The sequence below is a fragment of the Carassius auratus genome, unplaced genomic scaffold (assembly GCF_003368295.1).
Source record: "Carassius auratus strain Wakin unplaced genomic scaffold, ASM336829v1 scaf_tig00216420, whole genome shotgun sequence".
Classification (NCBI taxonomy): domain Eukaryota; kingdom Metazoa; phylum Chordata; class Actinopteri; order Cypriniformes; family Cyprinidae; genus Carassius; species Carassius auratus.
In genome coordinates this window covers 72,836-98,686 of record NW_020528563.1, presented here as the reverse complement: position 1 = coordinate 98,686, position 25,851 = coordinate 72,836, and the positions used below count along the sequence as shown (strand labels likewise).

At 37.4% G+C, this 25,851-nt stretch overlaps 1 protein-coding gene across 1 annotated transcript; it reads right to left on the bottom strand.

The window, feature by feature from the left end:
* Nucleotides 1-836: 836 nt before the first annotated feature.
* Nucleotides 837-23,945, bottom strand: ptchd4 (patched domain containing 4). The gene is made up of 3 exons (XM_026263094.1): nt 21,742-23,945; nt 17,862-18,342; nt 837-3,568 (listed from the first exon to the last, which is right to left on the bottom strand). The coding sequence occupies exons 1-3, from the start codon at nt 22,345-22,347 to the stop codon at nt 1,905-1,907; spliced, it is 2,751 nt and encodes a 916-aa protein (XP_026118879.1). The 5' UTR covers nt 22,348-23,945; the 3' UTR covers nt 837-1,904.
* Between the last annotated feature and the right edge of the window lie 1,906 nt (nt 23,946-25,851).

The window sequence follows — 25,851 nt, the reverse complement described above, 5'->3', positions numbered from 1 at the left end:
GAATAAGACCGGCAAAAAGCAAAGAGCTGCTGAATTTTGCCTCCATCTACACAGTTCATTTCAGAACTTTCACATTAAAAGGGCAGTTCACCCAACAATGATTCTGTCAATTCTGTCAATTTTTAATCAACCTCATTTCGTTCCATTTTGTACCTCATTGTATTGACAAAAAACATCTTGCAAACATGTATTCTGCAGACAATAGAAAGTCATATGGTTGGAATGACATGAGAGTGAGTAAATTATTTTTGGGTAAACTATCTATTTTTTACATTTTCCATATTATCTTTTGTGTTGCATCTTTAGAGCTACCAACAGGTTTGACTGGTGCTATATGTATTTGTGATGCATAAAATAACTCACAGATCAAAACTGTCTGGATCGACTACTTTGCTAATGCACAACATCACCTGGTGCAATGCCTGATATTCCTGTGCACAAGAGAACTGACACTTCTAACATAACAGACATACTCATTTCCACCATGTACCGTGATATATTGATTTGTGCAAGATATGTCTTCAACATAAACACAGTGTATACCATCTGCACTGCTCATCTCCGCAAAAACACACAAATACAGACAAAACACATGCTACACTCAAAAACAATATCCACTCTTGTGATTTGACACATACTGTATATTTTTAGACGACAGCCATCAGTGAATCTGCCTAATGTGCAAAATAACAATACAACAGAAAGGAAACCTTTCTCATCTTTGTCATTGCTCAGTTTAGCTACATGAACAGGTGCATGACCAGATTTGTGGTTTTGTAACAAACAAACAAACAAACACACAAACAGATCATATCAATGCAGCTTTAAGACATGCTACAAGTCTCTTTTCTCATGAATGTGCCACTTGGGTGTACTGGAAAACCTTTTTTAAATGGCATATGCAGTTTAATATTATATGCAAAACATTTTAGTGATTCATGTCGGTGGTCTCCACACAATGCACCTTCAGACACTGTTTATTTACCCGGAAGAGTAAGACAAATTACAGTCTGGATTTCAGCAAAATGTCAGCTTTGACAAATCTACTTTCACTGAACATTTAAAGGAGAAAACCCCCTTTTGCAATTCTTAATGTTTCATTCTACTGATCATTAATGGTTTGCTTGGAGGATATTTTCCAGGTATAAGGTGGGACCTCTCTGGGGGAGTCTCAGTGAATATGTCTAAATAACTGCTACCAGAGAAACTGCAAACACACTATTAGATTTGCTACAGGACATTTGTGATAAATGCATGCCAAGGGTTATTTGTAGGAGAGTGCTGCATAATTTGATGGACGCTGAAAACTTGCTACTTCCTTTCGCTACTATTTTTCACATAGTTATTTTTAAACAGAGTTGGTCTCGATTAATTATGTAAGCACAAGGCTGGAGGAACGTGAGGTGCATAACATTTAGAAAAACACCGAGTGATCAAACAGAATTGTGTTGGTGCTAAATAAGAGCAAATGGACTGGTTGTGATATCTGCTCTTACAAAACATATATGAATACCCTCGAGGATACCCCTAGAGATCGAAAATAAGCAGGAACCCACCTGCTTAGATTCATGCTCATAACATTTTTGGAGGCCTTCTTTTTAGGTCTTTTGTATTAGTTCATGTATACAGACAACCTTCCTTTACAAACCTTTCATTAACGGCTAACATCAGCTAGCAGCTGCAGATGTTATACACTGTTCTAGATGAAGGGTACACAAGAAATGAGTGAAAAGGGGTTTTTAACTCTGGACAGCACTGTTGTTGATTGCTGGGGTCGCGAGGGTCACCCCAGGGGCGAGAGTGCCATACTTGGCCACCTCTGGATCTGTGAAGTGCTGCCTGATGTCGCCCCCTAGTGTACGGGAGCTGATTTCTTACCACTTACGTTCACACACATCTTTCAATCAAACATTGGTCACGTGGTCCGGGTTTTCCCTGACTTCGATGCACTCGATTTCCTCTCTCTCCCTCTCCCGCTCCCTCTCTCTTTCCCGCTCTTTCCGTTTGGCACGTTTCTTTTTCTTGTGCCGCTTCTTAGAGGGTGGAAAGAATGTCAAAAACACCGGTAGGATGACGAAACAGTGCAGCACTGTGCAGCCTGCAGTGAGAAGGGAGCACTTGAACAGTGTGTAGGTCAGGTTAGAAGGCACAAAGAGAAGAGGCATTATCCCAATTACAAAACACGAGGTGTTCTGCAAAATGGCGGCCCCATGCTCCTCTAAAGAGATCTTGATGCACTGAGTCCGCGTATGCTCAGTGGCCAGTACGAACGTGTAGAGGTGGGGGGCACAGTGATCCATGGCAAAGTTGAGAGTATAAATAAGGCACAGGATTGAGATGCTGTCCATGTCTACATTCCAGAGCGTCATGAGACCCAAGACGCCCAGTTCCACGGAGGTGACAGTCAAAATCAACCAGAAGTTCCCCAGTGGGTTAATGACCAGGAAGAAGGTGAGGATGAGAATAGTAAGCACGCTGAAACCCGACGTTAGGATGGGGGAGATGATGGAGGAACTGTAGCGGTCCATGAACACGAACGTCGGATTGAAAACGATGAACTTGATGCTGTTTATGAGGGAGAGAGGTCGAAGTCTCTCTAGCAGCTCCACGACCTCCTCCCTGGTCTTCTCAGTCGTCCTGGCCACCAAGTACATCTTGGATGCAATGATGTCGTACTCGTCTCCGTTTTTGGAGAAAATGATGTCGTCCACGAAGTGTTGATATTCTGGGCTCCTCAGAAAAGAAGTCTTGAGGATGTTGATGAAATCACTTTTGGTTGACGCACTGACATTCACGACCCTCAGATAGTGAAAGTAATTATCGATCCATGAAATCTTATTAAAGCCCTGGCCCAGCGTCTTGAGGTGCTCCTGTACCGTGGCGTTCCAATACTCAATGGGTTCGTAGATGTAAAACCCGATCACTGGACTGTAGTTGCTAAAGTATTTCTGTTGGGTCAGGGCGAATGACACACTGGGCGAATTACTAGCTAGCAGATTAATTATGTTAGAGCCGTCGCTGATTTGTAAACATCCCATGAAAGAAAAGGAGGCGTAAATCAGGTAGAGGATAACCACAAATGGCTTGACGTACGTGTTGGTAATCCATTCTGTGTAATGCTCCCTTAGGAAGTGTTGAATGAAGTGGTTCTGGTACGGTATGCTGTCGTGGTGTGTTGACAAATCGTGGCCATCACTCATCATGGTCTTGAACCAAGTGGGCTGGCGGTCCAGATACTCCACCGAAGGGATCTTGCAGCAGAAGACGCTGTGATAGCGGTTTTGCTCCAGCTGCCCGGCAAACACCAGGCAGGAGCCGTAGAATGAGAATACGTAGAAGTAGTTCACCAAGATTGCTACACACATGCTCTGGCAGAAAACCTTCACGGATTCGATGTTGGTGAAAGGGCTGGCACCCATGCCGAAGGTGATAATATAGAGCGAGCTAGTCATGGTGTAGCACACCATCACGTCGGCGAATGCATCCGCCACTCTCTCCTTGAAGGGTAAACTCTCTCTGGTTCTTCTCCAGCCTGCCAGAAGCTCAAACACACCTTTTGTTCCATGGCCTGAAAAAAAAGAGAGAAGCAATTTATAGTTTGATGCTCAGAAAATTCAAAGAGAAACTTGATTACACAGCATGTGCAATGTCAGCATGAATTTCATCGACAAAAACATCAAACATGAGTAGTGTAAGTCCGATATACTGTACAGTATCAGCCATGGTAATTGCCCATTTTCAAATTATCGGCACTGGGTGAAAACTGTGCCCACTTGGCTGATTATAGTGATAGATGTGTCAGTTCCAAAATCCATCAACAGCCAAATATCAGTAGGCAATATAGTTTTTCAATTTTTGCAGTGAAATTTAAGCATTTTAATTAAATTAATTAGACATATATTCCAAAACACTCGTCCTAATATTTACAATTTTACTTTCATCCCACAGCCCTCAATCAAGATTGAATTTCAAATGTAATCTATATAAATAAATCAAATAAACTAAAAATGTGTTAAATTAGAGTTTTTTTCAGTAATTTTATTTATTTTTATTTATTTTAAGTAATTGCATGAATACTTTGCAATGATTCAATTATACAGTAGAGGTCAAAAATCTAATACTATTAGTGAAAATGCAACTATTTTTACTTTTCCCATTTAATAAAAACTATTATAATTCTATCACTTCATGCATTCAGGAAATCATCAGCCTAAAAATAATTGACTAAAATGTTACCACAATTGACTTAATCCTCAAAGTCACTTATTCATTTTAAGTTATTTTTCTTTTTTATTCATTATTTTAAAATTCAGTTTTCAGAAGCATACAACTTAAATTTCATATTAGTATTCCTGGTGCCCGTAGACTTTTGGACCCCACTGTGCATCAGCATTTTTTCAGTCATTGGCTAGATAATGGCATGGTCATCAGTCATAATGGCCAACCACTAAACATGAGTTATGGAATAATAAGCCTTTCATGATAGCTGTAAGATGAGCAGTAATTAAATTACTCTTCTAAAATCCACCTATGTGATCTAGTGTGTGCACACTGTCGCTTTTGAAAATTTTAATACATTTGACTTTCATCCATCCACTAAATATTTCACTCAGCATCAAGGACATCACGGCTCATCTCTAAACACTCAGTCGCTGTCAAGAATATGTCACAAAAACTACTCTCTTAACTCTTTCTATAAAATCATAAATTTTCATTGACCTGACAGACACAGAGAAAAAAACTAATTAACCATAAAGAATTCCGCCAATGTAATGAGTCAGATGGACTGGCTTTCCCTGCTTTTAGCTTTATTAAGAGGAATAACAAGTCCATTAGCTTGTGTGAATCCATCTGCAAGATGAGGAGGGCACATGGTGGGCTAACGGTCACCCGGTGGCCAAAGATTCAGTTATCTAACGCAAAGACTACATGTTCAATTACATACACTCATAGAAGGGGCATCACAATCTTTCTTTCATCATCAAGCACACTTATGATAGGCATTTAGCCTCAGGTTGCTCCAAAAGGGTTGCTGTCAATGGAATTATAGGAAGATGCTCTGAATAAAAGCAGCTGCTAAATGCTAATTAAAACCTAAACTACTGAACACAAAGACTGGTAGAATTAAAGACATCTGAACGTGAGCATGGGTCACCACTTGCCACATTATATACAGAATATCAACAAAATCATTGTATGAGGATTTAATTTGTTGACCCTGCCATCTCATGAACAACACTATTACTGCTTGAGCGATTCTTTTGCATTCTCCAATTAAGAAGATTAATTAGATTCATTAAGTGAGTTCCGCCACAGTTGAGAAAAATATGATTTTGTAAGTCACAATAATGAGAGACTTTCTCATAATTATGACTTAATATCTCGTTATATTGAGAAACTTTCTTGTAATAATGACTTAGTTTCTCATAATAATGATTAAGTTTCCCATAATAATGACTTCATCCCCATAATAATGAGAAACTTTCTCCTAATAATGAGATAATGTATCTTAATAATGACTTAATTTCTCATAATAATGACTTAGTTTCTACTAATAATGAGAAACTTTTTGTATTAAAAAGAAAATTTCTCGAAATAATGACTTAATCCACAAAAAAAAGAAAAGAAAAAAAAGAAAAGAAAAAAAAAACTCAATCACGCATGCGCAACACAAGAGTGTATAAAGCTATAATCTGTCATTAAATAGTCATTTCAGATAAATGATCTGCATGTAGTCTTTTGTTCATTTGTAACACTGTTGCTCTGCCAGATATTTATGGCTTCAAACATTCCAGACTAATATTCCAGTTAAGGAATCCAGACATTTTAAGAAGAAATGAAAGCCATTACACATATAAACTTAATTTATAAATGTTTATTTCGATGATTTATTTGTTTTATTAGCTGTCCCTTTCATGCATCGCATGCATAGAATGTTCATATGATAAGCCATCTCAGTTCAAAGTTACCACGTCATCCTCTTGGTCTTCAGCGTCCCACTTCTTGTAGGACAAACTCTTAACGTGAAAAATGCTTAACGTTGGCTTGAAGTACAAAGATAGATTTAACCAAATTCAGTTCAGAAATTAATGAACATGCATATTGTATATACAGGCATTCAGGTGGATCCAAAATATAAATGCAACACAAAACAGCAACGCTTATTTTCTATAACAGTTTTCTATAGGAAAATGCTTAATTTCTGTAAAATTCTCTTAAATTCTGGACTCTTATGCTTGCCCATATGCATGTATCAATAATATTTTATCCTGAATTTGTCACTGTACTTTAAGCCACATTAAGCATTTTTTTTTCACATTGAAGCATAGATATGTACCTTCATAAAATGAATGTGATTTTTGTTGGAATATATTCCTCTATATCTGTAGCCATGAACTATCATGCTGGCACAGCAACTTGTTGGTAAATTAACAAAAGACTACTTGCATATAATTTATTTGAAATCATTATTTAATGACAGATTACAGCATTATACACTAGATTTTTTTTTTCTTTTTTTTTAGATTAAGTCATTATTTCGAGAAAGTTACTCATTATTGTGAGCAACTAAGTAATTATTTTGAGAAAATAAGTAATTATTTCGAGAAAATTAATCAATATTAAGAAAAAGTTTCTAATTTTTTCGAGAAAACAAGTTATTATTTTTAAAAGTTTCTCGAAATAATGACGTTTTATCAAAATAATTTTATTAATTTAAACATTCAAAATATAACTATAAACTTTCTCTAAATAATGACTTTTGACTGCTACGGATTTTTGAAGAACAAAAGCACATAGATAATTTAGGCTTTAACAATTCACTGTTCTGGTGTTAGACTTTATCACTTTTCAGATGCTAACATACAACTTAAAGGAAGACTCTACTATAAAATAGGCTTATTTTGCAATGCCCCTAGAGTTAAACAGCCGAATCAGGGCCGTGCACAGACATTTTGAGGGGCAGTGGCCTAAACCAAAAAATGGGGCACTAAGGGGGTGGTTGCTTGTTAACACAAATTATCCAGTTATTACAAAATGTACAATTAAAAAAGAAGACAGTACACGCTCAAATATATTTTTCATCATTCATGAAAAGCCTACAGCTGAAACAGTACATAGAGCATCATTCTCAGGAGAATACTCTAACCATGGGTGTTCTTCATACCACTGTCCCTGAAATGAACGTCCTTGATCATTTTTTGGGAACAACAAAATTGGACGACAGGGTCCTACTGAATTTGAAAATTTTGTGAAGGCCATATTGTATGTTACATTGTATTTCTTTACATGAGCAGGATCTGATGGATTTTGTAACTGAAGCAAAAGCTCAAATTCTTCTGGCTTTTTCTCCCTTGTATACATGGCTGTGGCTGCCTCACTCTCCATTTCTTCCTGTTCTGCATCTGTCTCTTCCCTCTCTGTCTCATTGTATTGCCTTTCTTTCTCATTCTGAACTTTTTCTGTCTCTGGCTCAGTTCCAAGACTTTCACTTTTACTCCGTTGAATTGATTCTGAGGCATTTTCATCTTAATATAGAGAATGAATAACAAACCTGTTACAATCATATTTTAAATACAATTGTTAGGCTTTAGTGCTAATTACATGTATGTTCTTGTAATATAATTACACTTCCATTCAAATAATTTAATGTCTATCTTTCTTGTTATAAAACTCTTGCATATTCAGAATCCTTTATTGTTGTTTTTTATGGTTGTCTTGTCTACAAAGTGTGCCAACAACAGAAAATGTAGTTATTTGTATTAGATCTGATCTGATCGACAGTACAATTATAATTTGATTAGACAAGCAGTTTCTTAGAACGTGGATATGTTGTACAAGTTGTTAGCACTAATAGAAGACCAAGAGCACAAAACATTACCGACATAAATACAAAAAAACAAAACAAAAAACAAAAAACACAAATGACTAATTTCGCAGATTCAAACACTGTCTTGCATAGCCTACCTGTTAAAGCGACAGCTTTCGTGAACTGTCGTGTTCACGAGCGCCGCAGACACATACTGTGAGTGATGCTGCGGAGAGCGGAGCGAGCGGGAAAACCTGGAGCGGATTCACAGAATCAACGGAATGCTTTGAGCGCAGCGGTGGGGAAAAGGGGCACCTCAGTCGATGAGGGCAGAGGGGCAGTGGACCCCCCTGTGCACGGCCCTGAGCCGAATGTTACAGTTTTCGAATCCATTCAGCCAATCTCCGGGTCTGGTGGTAGCACTTTTAGCTTAGCTTAGCAGAGATCATTGAATCTGCTTAATACATGGTGTAACGCTTCTGTAGTTACATTTACTAAGACCAATTGAAAATGGAAAGTTGTTATTTTCTAGGTTGATATGGCTAGGAACTATACTCTCATTCCGGTGTAATAATCAAGGAGCTTTGCTGCCGTACCATGGATGCAGCAGGCACAATGATATTATGATAGCACACATGGTACAGCAGCAAAATTCCTTGATTATTACACCGGAATGAGAGTACACAGAAGAGTCAAGTTTTAAACATTAAAAATATAGAAACTCTTTGGTCATTTTTGAGTGAGATGCTAACGGTCTAATCAGATTCAATGATCTATGCTAAGCTAAGCTAAAAGTGCTACCACCAGACCCAGAGATCGGCTGAATGTATTTTTTTTTAAAAGTGGAGCGTTCCTTTAAACATGATGCAAAAGGGATTTCCCTATGTAGGACAAATGAGAGGTAAAGGAATGGTACTTCTAAATGTATTACCACACTCTAATTCAGAATGACAGCGATTTCTTCAGTGTGGGCCGAGAATGAATCACCACTACATAAATGGAGTGCCATCAGGCTGCTGGTCAAGGGCAGAAAGAAAATGAGCTCAGTTCTAAAGGTCTCTAATGAAACAGGACAAAGAGACAAAACATGACTAAACTACTGCATATCTGCCTACTGTAGATCAAGCCTTTTTTTGTCTTATGCTGCCCAACAACTCAATGAGGGAGACTCAAGCTGTCTTCATCTACACCAAATCAGAAAAACTGTTTCTTATTATGCTACATATCACTTAGAATTAACATAATCCAAATGGAAATTATTATAAGGACTTGTATCTTTTTTCCTTAAATAGTCGGAAAGGTGTTGAGCTGTTAATTGCAAAGAAAAAAGATGAATAGTTTTTAATTACGTAGAAATTTCTGTTTTATGGGTTTAATCTCCTCAAACTTGCTTAAGTGCCCCCTGCGGTAGCTGGGAATCACTGGGTTAGTGCCTTAACAAATATAAGAAAAATATTCTTTATTATATTCTCTCCATTATAAATGCTTTCAGTTATTAATATCCAGTATTATATTATTCTTTTATTTGCATCTCCTTTGTAAAACGATTCAGTTCCATCTTAATTCTGTCATCTTGTGACAGTACGCAAAAGCTTACTCCTAAAATAGCATCTACTGTATGGCAGTGATTTTGTTTCAGAAAAGCTCTGTCAAAAAGGGTCCATCCATTCAAGGCTGTAAATTAAATCAGGGCCAGTAGAGGAGTGTTTAGAAAAGTGACATCTTGAAACATGATTGACACGTTTTGCCGCAGCGGCACCAAACGTTAAAGAGTGCAGAAGCAAATAGAGTGTTTTCAAAACTGAAAGGACAAAGCCCTGAGAAAACTGCTTAAACATTACAGAGTAAGACAGATTTTTTAAAATAAAGCCATTTCAATAACCTCAACGATGATTTCACTGGACCAGCATGACACTGGACTCTCAGTATCCCTGAACGTGGAGCAGTGAGTGACCCATTTTTGTTCAAGACTTACTTTACTATCATACTTACATACAACATACAACAGTGAGGCCATATATAGGGATTCAAACGTGTGATTCATTTGTGAATCTGTTCATTTACATGAAATGCCCACACAAACAGTGCTACATAAGAGAGAAAAATTAAACACCGTCATAGATAAGATACTGAAAAATGTAGTTGACAAAACAACAACAACATAGGTAACACGTTGAATCAAAAAATTATTTTAGTCTTTCTACTTATCACATTGTCTTGTAAAACATACTACATTAATATATATATATATATATATATATATATATATATATTTTTTTTTTTTTTTTTTTTTACATTGTTGTGTTTCAATGGTAGTAGAGCAGACTTAAAATATTTTAAATAGCAGATTCAGTTCCCAGGGTAGTAAACAGGATTATGGTCAAAGCATCCTACACAATCCAACACTCAGCACTGACCTGCAAAAAAAGAAATTGCATTGCACAAGCTGTGTTTTTGTGGGTGTGTTTGTGTGTTACTGGATATGCATAATTCCTTTAGTGAATCGCGTGCTGAAACAATGCAGACCGCGTGCACAAATAAACTGCGGGCACAATTAATTCATAGTGAATTCCCTCCCCCAGAGTGTTTCTCCCATGCTAGTGAGAACACCTAGGGACCTGAACTGCAGTGTACCCTGCAAGTCTCACAAGGGGTACGGTAGGAAATCAAGGGCTGTACCTCATGTCTCTGGCTGCTGGGGAACAGGTACAACATTCCACATAGTTAAGGAGGGCAGTTTGTCACAGGCCTCTCGTGGACAGTTCCAGCCAGCCCCGGCTGGAGGAAAACTACTCTGAGGCCGTGGTTTCAATATAAAGAGCTGCATCACCTCTTTCGCTGCAGTGCAGTGAGTCATTAAACAAAATTACTGCTTTAAAACTTCAGCACCAGAGCAGCTGCAAACACATCCATCACCGGCAGGAAAACACCCTACGGATGGACCCTTCGTACACCTCTCATAAAGCATGTCCACTTGTGACAGAAGATGGAGAAAATATTACATGGACTTCCATACCGTCTCAGTCTTTCTGTGCAGCACTGACAAGATATGTACAATAGCCTGTATATCCTCTGAAGAGATATTCTTGTAGTAGTGCAGAATATTTTAGTTATTTTGCTATTTATATGAATTTCCAAGTATTACCACATTGTTTGGACATGCAACATGGTATTATCATCATAGTTCTTCTTTGTGGCAAAAAAAAATGGCTTGATTTATATATATATTATTATATTAATGTCTTACGAAGCGGAAAAGTTGCATGTTTGTAAGAAACAAATCAGATATTTGGACACTCATTCTGACGTTACCCATTCACTGCAGAAGACCTATTGGTGAGCAAGTGATGTAATGCTAAATCTCTCCAAGTCTGTTCTGATAAAGAAACAAACTCATCTGGATGGCCTTAGGGGGTGAGCACATTTATTTCTCAATTATTCTTTTAATGGGCTTTTTATGCATTCATATCATATCTTTTATTTATTTATCATAAATGTATTTCTCAAATAAACATGTCTTGCTTTTGCAGTGCAAAAGAATTGCCTTTCATTTTATTGGATGACATTATCAGTATAAAGGCAGCACTGTCCATTCAAAAATACAAATAAAATATGCTGAGAACGCTGCATTACAAAAATGCCCAAAATTAGCATGTCCTTTGACAGTGAACATGTCCTTATCTTAACATGGCACACATCACAGCTCACCGTTAATCCCGCTGCTAAGGATTAGGTGTGCGACGTGCACAAAACTCAACACAACTCAATGGTGTCTAAGTAGGACCCTGAGCACTTTGCAGAGCCAGTCAAACGATTGCAGTCAGAAGATGGAGAGGATGGTGTGACACTTCTGAGGCTGCTGCTTCTTGTGGCACCCCACACATCTGCTGCATCTGCAACTGCTAATGAAAAAGCTTGTGCAAATGCACCGCATGTAAATCAGCAGAGGGCTTGAGTTACGCGCACATAATTTCATTGGAGTGGACCTCATCAATCCTGCTGTTGACTCTACGAACTATCATTTAGCTGTGTTTGGAAATGAACAAGTTTCCTTCTTTTTTTTTTTTACCTTGGAATTTCAAGATTGGCATTTCAATGGAAACATAATACAATACACTACCATTCAAAAGTTTGGGGGTTTTAATGTTTTTTAAAACAAGCATTTATTTGATTAAAATACATCAAAGCAGTAATATAGTGAAATATTATTATGAAATATAATATGATTAATATATGTATTCTTTTCATCAAATATTAAATCAGACATAGTATGAATAAGAAAGAAGAAACTGCCCTGAGATCTTTTATGCTAAACATAAAGAACCAATCTTAAAATAGCCAGGAGAAAATACAGTACAAAGTATTCATATATGAAAAAGACTGTCCAATAAAAGAAAAAAGAAAAAGATAGCCTTATATCCATCTCGAATGAATAGTTAAAACTTTTAGATCTTTCTCATGGCCTACTTTTCTGCTGAGACACAGAATGAGCTGAATAAAACACCCTGCATTTATTGTGCCATGGGCCACACTATTTCATCTATTAAAATTTCTTGACCTCAAACCCACAATTTAATTGTTCATTATCAGTTTCGCACAAAGTAATGAGGCTACTTTGATATCAACAAGACAATGAACTACAACATACAGTAGCAGCTCGTACAGTTTTAAAAAATACATCAGCCTAAAGCAGCAATCAAGGAAGTGGTTGAATAGCTTATGATCCCCCTTTTCCATCACTCGCTTTCTATACGCCTTGGCTTCAATCACATAAACTCATGGGAGAATCTACCTTACAATCTATGACAGCATTTCATGTCATTGTAAAACATTCCACTGTCAGCATGTGTCAGTGTGTTCTAGGCCTTCACCGGAAGATCTATTTCTCCTAACAACTGTACTCCCACACTAAAAACAGCACTGTTTCTTTTAGTGGTCTAAAACCATAAAGATGACAGTAAAAATATTGTCAAGTTGAAACAGCTTCCATCCAAAACACTCTTGTATTTTTAATACCAATTATTCCACTTGAAGCAAGCCACTAAACGAAAAAGAACAGAAGAATCTTGCATAATTTTCAATCAGAGAGAGAAAAAAACAACCCTGTGAAACATAAATCATACAACTGAAAGATAAAAGGACTGGAAGTATTAATGACAAATGGAGGGAGGATGAAGAATAGCTGGACCTCTGTTTCCATTTCTATTTCATGCATCAATTCAGTAGTCACACATCATGTCTGACCAAGCTATGCAAATGATTTTTTTTTCTCTTGGCTTGCGATGTCCAACAAACCTTTCTCATTCTGATCCTTCCTCCTGACAATGGCAAATTATCCAGCCACAGGCTTAATGGCATGTAATATGTGATGCTTGAAGACATTTGTGATTAGTAGTTCACTGGTAAGACCCCTAATCTCTTCCCCAGGACTTGCTTTTGCCTTCTAGCACAGAGGCAAATCAATGGCATTCAAAATGGTCAGTTTTCAATCTACTAACACCCCATCATCTATATTTTCCTGCTGGAGACAGCAAAGGTCTGCTGTAAATGCTGCCGGTTGTATGATGTTTGTTTCTAGAATGGTGATCAAGATGGGATTGGACTTCCCAGGCACGGTGAATGTGTGTTAGCCATGACCAGGCACAATCATGCTTGTGTGGAGAGAATTGCAAGGAGACGGTCAAGATCCCAGGGCACATGCTGTTCCACAGACTGTGGCCCTAAATGAGCCCGATCAATAGGACTGACGTGCTGGGGAGTGACTACGCCGCCGCGCACACACACACACACACGTACACACACTTACATTATGGCTCACGACATACATATATGGATGTCTAAACCAATATTTTAACTTAAAGGGGTAATGCACTGCCTATGTCTTTACTTTGTACTGTTCTCTGAGGTCCACAAATGTCAAAGTTCACATACTTTCTCCTACTTTTTTTATCTTAATCTACTCTTTGATAAGTTCTTTTATTTGTGTTCATCAGTGTTTTCTATTTATCTTTCATCTCTTTTCTCGTATAATTTTCAAAGTTTTTATGCTTATCATTTCTCTGTCATAATAGTCATAGTCAAATTTTGTCAAATTGAATGTGCTAATATGATTGCAGGAAAACTAAATAAAGGTGCAGCAATGTTTTCTTTGTGATTCTGACAGCTTTTGCAAAATCGAAGCTATTTTCACGCCACATTTTGTAGATAAGCTCCGAAATAAAATTTAAGCCAATATATAGTTACAGCAAAGACAGGTCTTTGTCCAGTTAAATTTTAAATGACGTGACAACATGGAAAATAAATTAGCATTTTCTGAAAAGCATCAGAAACCACAATAAAAAAATAAAAAAAAATAAAAAAAATAAAAAAAAATTGTGTGGCTGTACTTTGACATTTTTTTTGGCATTGTGCCACTGCTCTGTTTCTGGCTTCACATTTCTTTTCTTTTATGAATTTTTATTTCCTTGCTGTCAACATGACTCGCTCACCATGTGAACTTCTCGCATCTGTTCAGCTTCAGAATATTCAGCAAAGCAGACTCCGACTATTTCTGGAGAGGGTGAAGGAGACCGCAAATTGAAATACTAAAACTACTTGCATGACACAGAGCACAATTTGTGGATTTTTTTTCCCATATAAAACCGATTTAATTATTCTTATTTAATTCTACAAGCCCTTTCTGGTATTTTCAGAGCTGCTTGAAGATTCTTTAAAAATGATCCTTTTATGGTGCATGAAAAACAACAACAGCAGCTGACTAAATATTGAAAGTAATCTCAATTTGGATTCACATCCCTTTTAATTATAAATGAATAAATTTGACATTATGAGAATTAACTTTATAATTTCTGTAATTCCCATGAATATATGAATTCTACTGTAACTAATTCTTCAATTACCAACAGCAAACAGCTTTACTGTATGTGCACTAAGATCAGGAGGAGAGTGAGTAGTCTGACATTGATTTCCTATCCTGTCATTTGTCAGCAGAACAAAGCATTTGCCGCTCCACCACTAAGACATGTGGCAGGAAGCAAGTCTATAAATAGGCCAATTGCTGTATGCGTCTGAACAAAAATAACCTCCAAACTTAAATTGAAGGTATAGCACGCACTCCATCCATTGTCTCAGAAAACAGTGTCACACATTGTTTTCTGCAGAGCATCCATCTTCTGCCAAATCTTTTTAAAGGGACAATTCCCCCTAATATAAATATACCCTTGTGTAGTTTCAACCCCTTTGTGTCCCATTAAAGACAAAGATTTACTATGTACCTCAACCAAATCTGTTTAAAAAAGGACTAAAGAAAAACCAGAAAAATCCAAACATATATAGGACAACCTCAATTTCAAATGTGTCTAGTCTATCAAAAGACCTTTCAGAATCATCCACAAACTTGAATCCAGTGTCACTTCGCCAACTTGACGGAGCCTCCCCGTGTCCCCGGGGTCTTCGCAGCACATTGTGATGTGCCGTGTAGAGTGTCACCATTCATCTTCGCTGGCGGGACAAAATCTATTTCTCCAGATTGTCCTTCCTTGCGAAGCTCAAATGCAAAGCACAGTAAATCACAGGTCCTCCGGTACCGTGCAAAGAGTTCAAAATCCAGTGGTCAGGGAGCAATTAATCTTTCACACTGGGCTAGGCTTGCAATAAGACTGAGCATCTGAGAGGTCTAGATCATTAGGGACGTTGTAAATGGCTGGCTGAAGCTTAAGAGGTGAGTATACAGTACAGCACCAAGCATTATTACCTTTGATCCACAAGCTCCAAAAGGATATTCAGGATCATAAAATCCTACAGTACAGTTAGTCTTTTCACTGACAATGTTGCCGTCTTCTCAAATTGGGAAGCCGCATGTAACTGATGGTTGATGATTATTTTTTGCTGCTACAATAACCAAACCCATCGCAGCAACTGACTGAGAGTAAGAATGCTGTAAGCGTTATTCTCCGCAGGTTGTAATTGTGCTTTTGCACCCTGTATATCCTTGTTTTGAGCAAAACATGATTCTAACTCTACAGGAGCGAACAGATCAACACGCTTTAAATCCAAAGCTAATTAGTTCCACTCAGTTGAGGGTTGTGACAGTCGTCACCTAAAGGCATCTAATACAAGCTAGACAGGTGTAAAATCTAAGGGTGTTTTTAACACCTGCGAGATGCGTTGAGCTCAGAATTTGTTAAATTTTTTTGTTTGTTTTAGTTTTCTAGATTATGTTCCCAGGGGTCCACAAAAATAACATGTCAGAAAGAACCCAGCACTGTCAGAAACTAATGACTCTCCCTTATTCTCCCAAAATGCACAAACAATAGAAAGAAAAGGAGCTAATTATCATTAAAAGGATCAATATTCTGCAGGCTAAAACATTCACATTGCATATTGCTGCAATGGCATGTTTGCTATCTAATACCATTGAATTTATGACATTAATAATTCTAAATTAAGTTTCAGTCAAGCTCTATTATGGTGGAGAACAAATCTGACAACTGTCATCAACTGGGTCCAACGCACCTCCTGATTTTGTTGACCCTGGAACATCATTTTACTCCAAAAATATATTCTTGACCATATCCCTACACCTAAACCTAACCTTAACCATGAGTAATCCCTAAAATCAGAGGAAATGATAGATGAATGACACTGATGTACAAGTACCAAACAGTGATTTTAAGCGTAAACTTCACAAAATCTGGTTCTCCAAATCTGATTGGTTAATCACAATGTTGTTCCATGGTCAACAACGATGTTGTCCCAGGAACATGTCTCACTTGGTAAAATCAGGTTCTGCGGATCCAACACAGCAAAATATAATCAAAAATCAAATACTGAAATTCATTTATCTATATTACTCTACATCTGTCCATTATTTTTTTCTGTGACTCGTGACAGGTTATATCAGCCAGAATGTGGTGACAAATAACTATTTGTTGATTTATTCGAGATTAAAGATGACTAAATGAGTCATTTTGAAACATTCACTTATCTGATTCATTCACAACACTCATTCACTAAAAAGTCATTGAAACATTCACTCAGCCGATTTGTTCAACACACTGATTCATTCAGAAACTAAACACCACTACACGGTTTTGTTTGGAGATGATTGAATTTGTTGTAACTATTTTCCATTGGCAAAGAGTAAATATAGGGGCAATACAGGGTTTAAAATGCAAGTTATGCAAAATTAAATACTTGTTTATTGAGCTGTTTACTGTATAAAAGCACTATTACAAATGCAATGTGTCTTTTAATCTGAATATCACCACTTACTGTAAACACACTTTATAATAGCCAGGCACCAACCATGTTTATCCTTTTAGTGTAGTATGTTTATAGTAAGACATTTATCATAGTCTGGTTTTACCTCACAGAGCTTTGTTCATGGTTTTCTCAAATGAGCACATTTAACCCATCCTTGCTGACACCTGCATGATTTGGCTAGGTTTTACCAAGTGGCATGAATTGAAAAAAACACCAGAATTTGTTTGGATGCACGCCCTGTGATGTCTACAACAAACAATATGTAGAAAGTGTTAAGATTCGATTATTTATTCTTTTACATATTAGGCTATTATGTACATTGAGCTTTTTTTAATTGTTTGTTTTCTTGCGGTTGATGGCCCTATCAGAGCAGATCCGCAACCCACCAGAAGAGAACCACTGCATTAGGTCAGTGTGTTCTGCCCCACCATTATTTGGTTCTTTGTTTATCATGAGTGGTACATTAACTATACCATCAATCAGATCCACAGATCATGTTAAAGCTACATCAATTTATATTAATTTTAACTTGACATTCTTCACCATAATTATGGAATTTTTATTTTTAGATTTTTCACTGCACCACAAAAATGTTGGCTTCTAATTATCTTTCATTTCTATTCATAATATCACAGATTCTCCCTACATGAGGAAGCCCACTGTTGCACAAGCATTGACCCCGATGACTCCCATGGAAAATAATTACACCCTCCCTCCTGAGGAGTCACACAGCAATTATAATAATCCTACACACAATCACCGCAGCCTCCGTGAACAAAGCTGCACTTACCCATGGCAAAAAAGGGGATCCCAAGCAGAGTAGAGTTAAATTTCCCATCAGAGATGAAAAAAATCCCAGCTGCCGTCACGTTGGCGATGCAGATGGTAAGGACGCCCAACAGGCCCAGGAAGGGTTTCCCGCGCAAACAGTCCCGCATAGAGCTGGAGATGGTGGCTGCCAGAAGCACCAGCACCAAGCTGACCAGTACCTCGCTCTTGGCCAGCACGCCTGTCTTGTGGAAGTCCCGCCATAAGCTGAAGGATGTAAGCGACTGGATGTGTAGTTCCTGGCTGTCTGTAGCCAGCTGGTGCACTAGCTTACAGAATTCACTCTCCCACTTCTCAGAAATGATGTCCTGCACCACTGGCCCAAGGTTGCGGAGGTAGTAGGTGATTTGGATGGCGCGAGCAAACTTGACCTGTTGATCCCGGCTGTTTGCAGGCAAGGCCACGCCACCCAGCTGATGGCCAATAAAGGACACTCGACCATCCTAGAGGCAAAACAAACCAGTTGCTTACTACGAGTGAAATTGAATTTGAATGCAATTTAACAAGTGTACTTTGCAATCAGTGAAAATCAACTGCAGTTCAAAAATATGTTAAATAATTGGTACGCTTGGAACATCTGAGGAATACTAAAGTTGAAATGACATGCATGGAAAAAAATTATTTAAGAATTAATTTCCTAATTTTATTACATGGACAATTTATTAATTGTACTAATTTGTTTGCTTTTTTGATTGAATTAAAACGAGGGAACGAATTAGAACAACATGGCCATGATTTACTAAAATGAGAGAGTTAATTATTAAAACATTGCAATGATAAATATTTCCAGCATGCCATGTGCAAGGTTCCATATTTGTCAAGGTTAAGGATGGACAAAAAAAACACAAACGTAAAAGTGGGTCCTTAAAGAGGAGAGAAAGAGGTCAGTCACAAGGTTGAATCTTCTGAAAGAAAGAGAGCTCAACTAAAACATGTGAGTAGTGCCTTCATTTTACATTTTCATGTCTGTCATGTGAATATTTCATTTTTTTTTGCCATGCCAATTGTTTTTTTGCATGAAGTAGATTAGTATTGACATTTCGATGTTTGGTTGGGCCTTGGTTATTTTAGACTTATGTTAGTTCCGATGTGGGGTGTGTTTCCCAAAACTTGCGTTAGCTAACTATGGTCATTAGTCCCATTAAATTCTATTAAGCAATGACGTAACTTGCAACCATAATTGCTTTTGGGAAACACAGCCCCTGGTTGTGAAAAGATATTGTATCAAGGTTGTGTTTCATGTGACATTCATTGGTTTATTTACTAGGTAACTTCCTCGACAATTTATGACTATTATTAGTACTGTTACTAATCAGGCTACTTAGATGATAATGACATATAAATGGCCTTTGCAAACCAATGCATTTAGTATGACATTTTGCTGATAACCTCTTTGTAGCACTTCTTGTTTGGTGCCCATTAAAAAGAATTTGCATTTGAGCCAAGGGCTGACTTGCTACGTCACTGCTGCATTTTCAAATTAATTCCATACTATAATCATGTGTGACTTGCAAAATCAGCAAACCAGTTAATTAGCAGCTTTGTTGGTGTGGATTTGTTCTGGTATTTGAATGGATTTAACACATTGTATTAAAATGTATCAACAATGTATTAAAATGGTCTTCCATAACCATTAAAATAAATAAATAAATACATTTTAAAAATGTTTCTCAAGGCAGCAGTGTGTGCGGTGAGCATGATTTCATCAAATACAACTTGTTCCTGGATCAACATCCTTGTGGATCCTGGAACAACATTCCAATCAACCAATCAGAATAGAGATAAAACTTTTCAGGAAATATCTGTTTTAGGCTTAAAACCAGAGTTAGGTGCTTCTACACTCTTGTTAATCAGCTATCATTTCCCACTGATTTTAGAAATACATTATTGGTATTTTTAGGTTTAGGGGTTGGAATTAGGTTAATTCTATATTTTTGGAAATTAATTTTGATCCAGGATCATCAAAAGATGTTGATCCAGGAACATGTATTACTTGTCAAAATCATGGCGACCTGTGCTTAGGATCTTTTAGCTAAATGTAAGGCAAAAAAAAAAAAAAAAATGGCAAAAGGAAAACACAAGCTCATATCAAACCACAGCATGAAGCTAGATAAATATGATAAAACAATCTCCACAGCTGAACAACATTTTTTGCACCAAACAATGCTGAATTAATGAAATCCAGAGCAGATTGAGTGTTATTGTTTTTTTCTGAATAGTCTCAATATTTCAGCATCCAGTAATGAGCTGGACAGTGCATCACCCTATGCGGAGAAAGCGATGTAGCCTTGGATGCAGCAATACAGCCTCAAGATGTTCTGAAAAAAAAAAAAAAACTGGCACAATATGAATGAGCTCTTGTAGAGGCCACAGAAAGCGCCTCATTCACACAGATCCTGCTCCTACTCCTACTGACGTAGGCTTGGGAAAACAATAAGATATACGGCTTGCTGTACTGTTGTGAATGCTGCAGCATTTTCATAAAGTCTGTGTCTGTGTCTTACAGATCTCATACTAGATGCATATTCAATCTCAGTTCAGGACACTTGAAATTGATTGTGCAATATGCTGCAGGAAATTATTTTATGCTGCCGTAGATTATGAGTATAAACTATATTTAACAGAATTATGTTCATTTATGCTGATATGTTTGGTGGCAAATTAACTAATATGTATTCTGTTAGAATATTTCAAGAATAACTAATTTAGATTATTGATAAATCAAAGTATTAAGTAGCTTTACAAACATTTCCTAAATAAGCACACCTTTTAATAACAATTCCAACAACGGTCTTTCCAGCATGCACTGGGGCCTGAAAAATTAACATGGTTTCACTGTTTCCCAACAACTGTTGTTGCTTGATCGTCATATTTACTGAGTAACAATACACAGCAATATATGATTCTGTGCTACCGTAGATTGATTGTGAAACGCAACATATATAAACAATGGTATATTCAACAGAATTATGTTTATATTTTTATGATCAAAATTTAGGTGAACATCATTTTAAATTATGAGGAAAACTGTACTAAACTATTTGGTTTATATATTTTTCAGCAGTTTTATGTTCAATTATTTCTTATAGGCACAGCTTTTGCTCTTGCTTCCCAGCATGCACTTGGGGCCTGAAAATTTTGTATGGCTACAATGCATTTCCCACATTGTTGCTTTATTGTCATATTTAGTAACCTGTTGTCTTGTGATGGCAGGATGTTTATTACTGATTAGTTAGTTGATTGCTACCTGTATATGTGTTTCGAAAATATTTTTAAAAAAATTAATAAACCTATTTTAAATGAATACAACTTAAGAATTCTTCATGCAATAACAGACAATGCTAGTGGTTCTTCTAATTCCAATTGAGATCTGTTTGCATCTGAATGGTTTAACACATAGCTCTTCTAATTGATACATGGATTGTAAACAGTTGTAGCCTATTTAATTAATAATATTGCTTGTGATATGTTGTCTTAATTGTATTGATTAAATATAATGCAAAAGGTATAAATGGTAAAAGTCTAGATTCTGAGTGTCCTCCAGTGGACATTGCATCACCAGGCTCCTCAGAGTGCAGTAGAGAACTATGCAGCTGATTCCGAGGCTGCACACACTAGATTACAGCAGCACGGAGTCTATTCATAATTCTGAGTGTTTCGTAAGGTTTTATGAGGCACAGTCGCATTATGCCGAGCTGGTTTTTGCCGTTTCATTGTTGCAATGTCGCTCCATCGCACACAAAGGCTGCGTCTCAAAAACCTCGAAAAAACCTGTCTCGTTAGTCGACTCGCGAGGTTTTGAAACACAGCCGCTTGTGCTCCAGACAATGTATGTCTCTTACCTTTAATGTTGTATTCGGATAGCTCACGGGGACCTTGGCAAAAGTGCTGTTGGACAGAACAGCTAAGCGAATGTCTTCGAATATGGTGATGATATCATCCAGGAGGCATCTCTTGTCCCGGTGGCTCAGGACACAGAGATGCGCGAAAGTGTAATTGAAGCCTTTATAATTGACACGCATATCCAGGACCTTCTTGTGCACCTGGAGCACCTGCTCGGCCAGTTCCAGGATATTTCCCCCGGATTTGGCCAGCAGGATGAGTCTGCCATATCTGCCGGGGGTGTGCAGGTCCGAGTACAGCTTGTGCTTCGACTGGTCGATGGGGAAGAGGCTGTTGGCGAGACTCCGCTCGATCTTCGCGAGGCTGTGCGTCGGGGCGACCAGGATCTCCAGGTCCGTCTCGGGCTTAAACCGGCTCAGCACCGTGGATCCGAAAATGATGGTCAGGACTGCGGGGACGGTGAGGAAGAACACCGGATGCCTGCTCACGAACAAACCCAGCCAGTAGAAGGAAGATTTCAGCCCTCTGTGTATCACTTGCCGCAGCATCCTCCTCCAGATCCAGCTTGCAGCAGATGATGCCCCGGTTCTTCCTATGAAGCACATGTGACATGTGGCTCCAGTTCAGTCAATCCGTATGAGAATACTCGAGTGTACACCTGTGAAGCACTGCAGCGATTTACAAAAGACAGTCAGATATTGATCACTATAGAGGCTTTTTGGTTCCATCCCTCCCCCTGATGTGTGACTGTTTCTCTCGCTTCTTCTACTGCAACAGCAGTCAGTCCCAGTCTGATGTGCATGTGTGCTTAATTCGGACTATTCGATCGGAGGCGCCTGATTTATGGGCTTGATTGTAACCATGTGCTGCTGTGTGCATGAAGGACGCACGACGGAGAAAGATGCTGGATGGCTGGGAGTGTGGGGGCTCATTTTTAAGAACACGCGCGATTCAAAGCCCTTCACGATCGCGGACTCAACTTGAAATAGCCACTCGATTACTAATGAATGAAGCATTCCCGTTTTAAAGCTAAGGGCGGCAGTCCACACAACAAGGCCAAATGCAGTTACAATGCAGACACGCTAAAAATAACATCGATTTACATACTTCCAGATTTCCAATATAGACTAGCTACTCCAATCAAATTCCTTAGGAGTTTGTTGATGAAGTGACTCATTTACCACTAACAAAACCTATAAAGTTAACAATAGGCCTAATTAACGTTATTAACTTCCACTAATAGTACAAGTATTTCTAATTCATTTATATGTATTTATTTAGTTTTATTGATTAAGGTACTGTTTAGCACATTTTTTTTGTTAAATGGCTCTAACTTAAAATGACCATTACAAGCCTGAAATATAGAGTAACCTGTAATAAAAACAGGGGTACTCATAACTCATTTAGGACGATTACTCTGTAAATAAATATGGCAGCATTATGAAAATGATTCTCAATATGGCCTATATACTCAAATCAAAGTCCTTATGAGTTTGTTGATGAAGTGACTCATTTACCACTAACAAAACCTCGAAAGTTAATAAAGGCCTAATAAACATTATTAACTTACACAAATAGTACAAGTATTTCTTAACCACAAAGTTGTATGCAAACGAATGAAGAATCGTGATTGTACGTCATTCGCTTTCCATTGTCGGAAGTAGCCTGCTTTGACAATTCCTGACATTATTTACTTCATTATGACTTATGATAAATAATCTTTAATGCTAGGCTAACCTTTAATTTTGAGCTATACTACATTCGCTAACAACTTTGAATAGCCTAAATCTCTCTCTTATAATAACTGTACATCTCAGAATACACTATCAGCCTGGGGGTGATTCTTCAGTTAGAAGACTATACTGACTTGGTTTATATATTTAAAAAAGTTGTTTAAGCATTCAAGCATTTCTTATATAGGCACAGCTTTTGCTCTTGCTTCCCAGTATGCACTGGGGCCTGGAAATTTGCATGGCTTCCGTTTCCCAAAAACTACTGTTGCTTTATTGTCATATTTAGTAACCTGTTGTCTTGTGAATGCAGGATGTGTTTATTACTGATTAGTTAGTTGATTGCTACATGTAGGCCTATATGTGTGTTTAAAAAAACAAACAAACAAGAAATTGCATAAACTATTTAAATCAATACAACTTAAGAATTATTCATGCAATACAGAAAAATACTAGTGGTTCTTCTAATTCCAATTGAGATCTGTTTGCATCTGAATTCAATTCAATTCAATTCAAGTTTATTTGTATAGCGCTTTTTACAAAACAAATTGTTACAAAGCAACTTTACAGAAAATTATGTTTCTACAATATTTAGTAGTAGCTAGTAGTTTGTGCACATTTGACAGGATTTTAGAAAAAATAAAAATAAAAATAATAATACAAGACGTAGTCAGCTAGACGATGAACTATCAATATTATTAATTAATTTATTATATGATTCAGTCACACATTTAGCAATAATTGTTAGTTCTGTTTGTTGATTCAGGGTTAGCATCATCTGGGGTCCTCTGAGGGTCAGCATCATCTCTTCTCAGGTGTTCTGGATCCAGACTGGAGCTTGTGTAAATCCTAGTTACCACGGGATGTAAATCCCGTGGCGAAACATAGAAACAAAAATTAATGAATGATTTAACACATAGCTCTTCTAATTGATACATGGATTCTGAACAGTTGTAGCCTATTTAATTAATAATATTCCTTGTGATATGTTGTCTTAATTGTATTGATTAAATATAATGCAAAAGGTATAAATGGTAAAAGTCTAGATTCTGAGTGTCCTCCAGTGGACATTGCATCACCAGGGTCCTCAGAGTGCAGTAGAGAACTATGCAGCTGATTCCGAGGCTGCACACACTAGATTACAGCAGCACGGAGTCTATTCATAATTCTGAGCGTTTCTTAAGGTTTTATGAGGCTAAATCGCATTATGCCGAGCTGGTTTTTGCCAGTTCATTGTTGCAATGTTGCTCCATCCCCAACAAAGGCTGTGTCTCAAAAACAAAACAAAAAAACTCTGTCTCGCTAGTCAGCTCGCAAGGTTTTGAAACACAGCCGCTGTATGTCTCTTACCTTTAATGCATGCCTCTTAGCTTTAATGTTGACTACTTGAAATCTTGAGACATTTAGAAGCTTTATGTTTTATTTCTTTGTGAAGCAGAAGTAGCTAAAGCCTCTCTTTTTATTTGGGGAGCATAGCAGAACACTCTCAGAACCAAAAATAGATAATAAAAAAAAATAGACCAAAAATAGCTCCCGCACTGGAAAAAGACCCTTTTATTACCTAACTATTCTTCGTTTTTGTTTTATGTGTCCGTCTAATTCATTTAGCCTATATGTATTCATATAGTTTTATTTTTGCATTTAGATTCCTGATAAAGGTACTGTTTAGCACATTTTTTTTTGAAATGGTGGATCTGGAACATAACTTCAGACTCTAACTTAAAATGATCTACAGTGTCATTTACAGGCCTGAAATATAAAGTAACCTGTAATAAGAACTGGGGTACTCCATTACCCATTTAGGATGATTCATACTCTGTAAATAAATAGCAATGACAACATGATGAACATTTTTGTTAAAAGCCATAGTACCGGGAAGTCAAAAATAAATTCAGCTGAGATTATTGAATAGTGAAGAATACATTTACTGTGAACTCGCAGTAGAAGTATGTACCATTATTATTTGTCATTTTCACTGATGTTCTTCTAACCTATGAAGTAAAGTGAATCCACAGTTCTAAACAGCCACCCATGGTTTAAATATCCTGACACAAAACTCTCTACACACAGCTATTATGGATGCATACTTGTTGTTTGTGCAATATTTTAACAGAAGCCCCTCATAAAATAATTTTCTGCACTGCTGATCATGTGTGACTGCAGAGATGACCTGTAATCCTGTTAGCTTACAGCGTCTTCATTATTTATGTGTGGATGATGTTGTGTTTACAACCAGTGAATGGTTAGACATGGTCATCAACACAGAAATGCTGTAATTTGGTTGCTGGCTATGAATAGTAAAAACTTTACCACCTTTGTGTATCTGGAACATACTGTAACTGGATGCAAAATCAGTTGAGAACAGCCACAAAAAAAAAA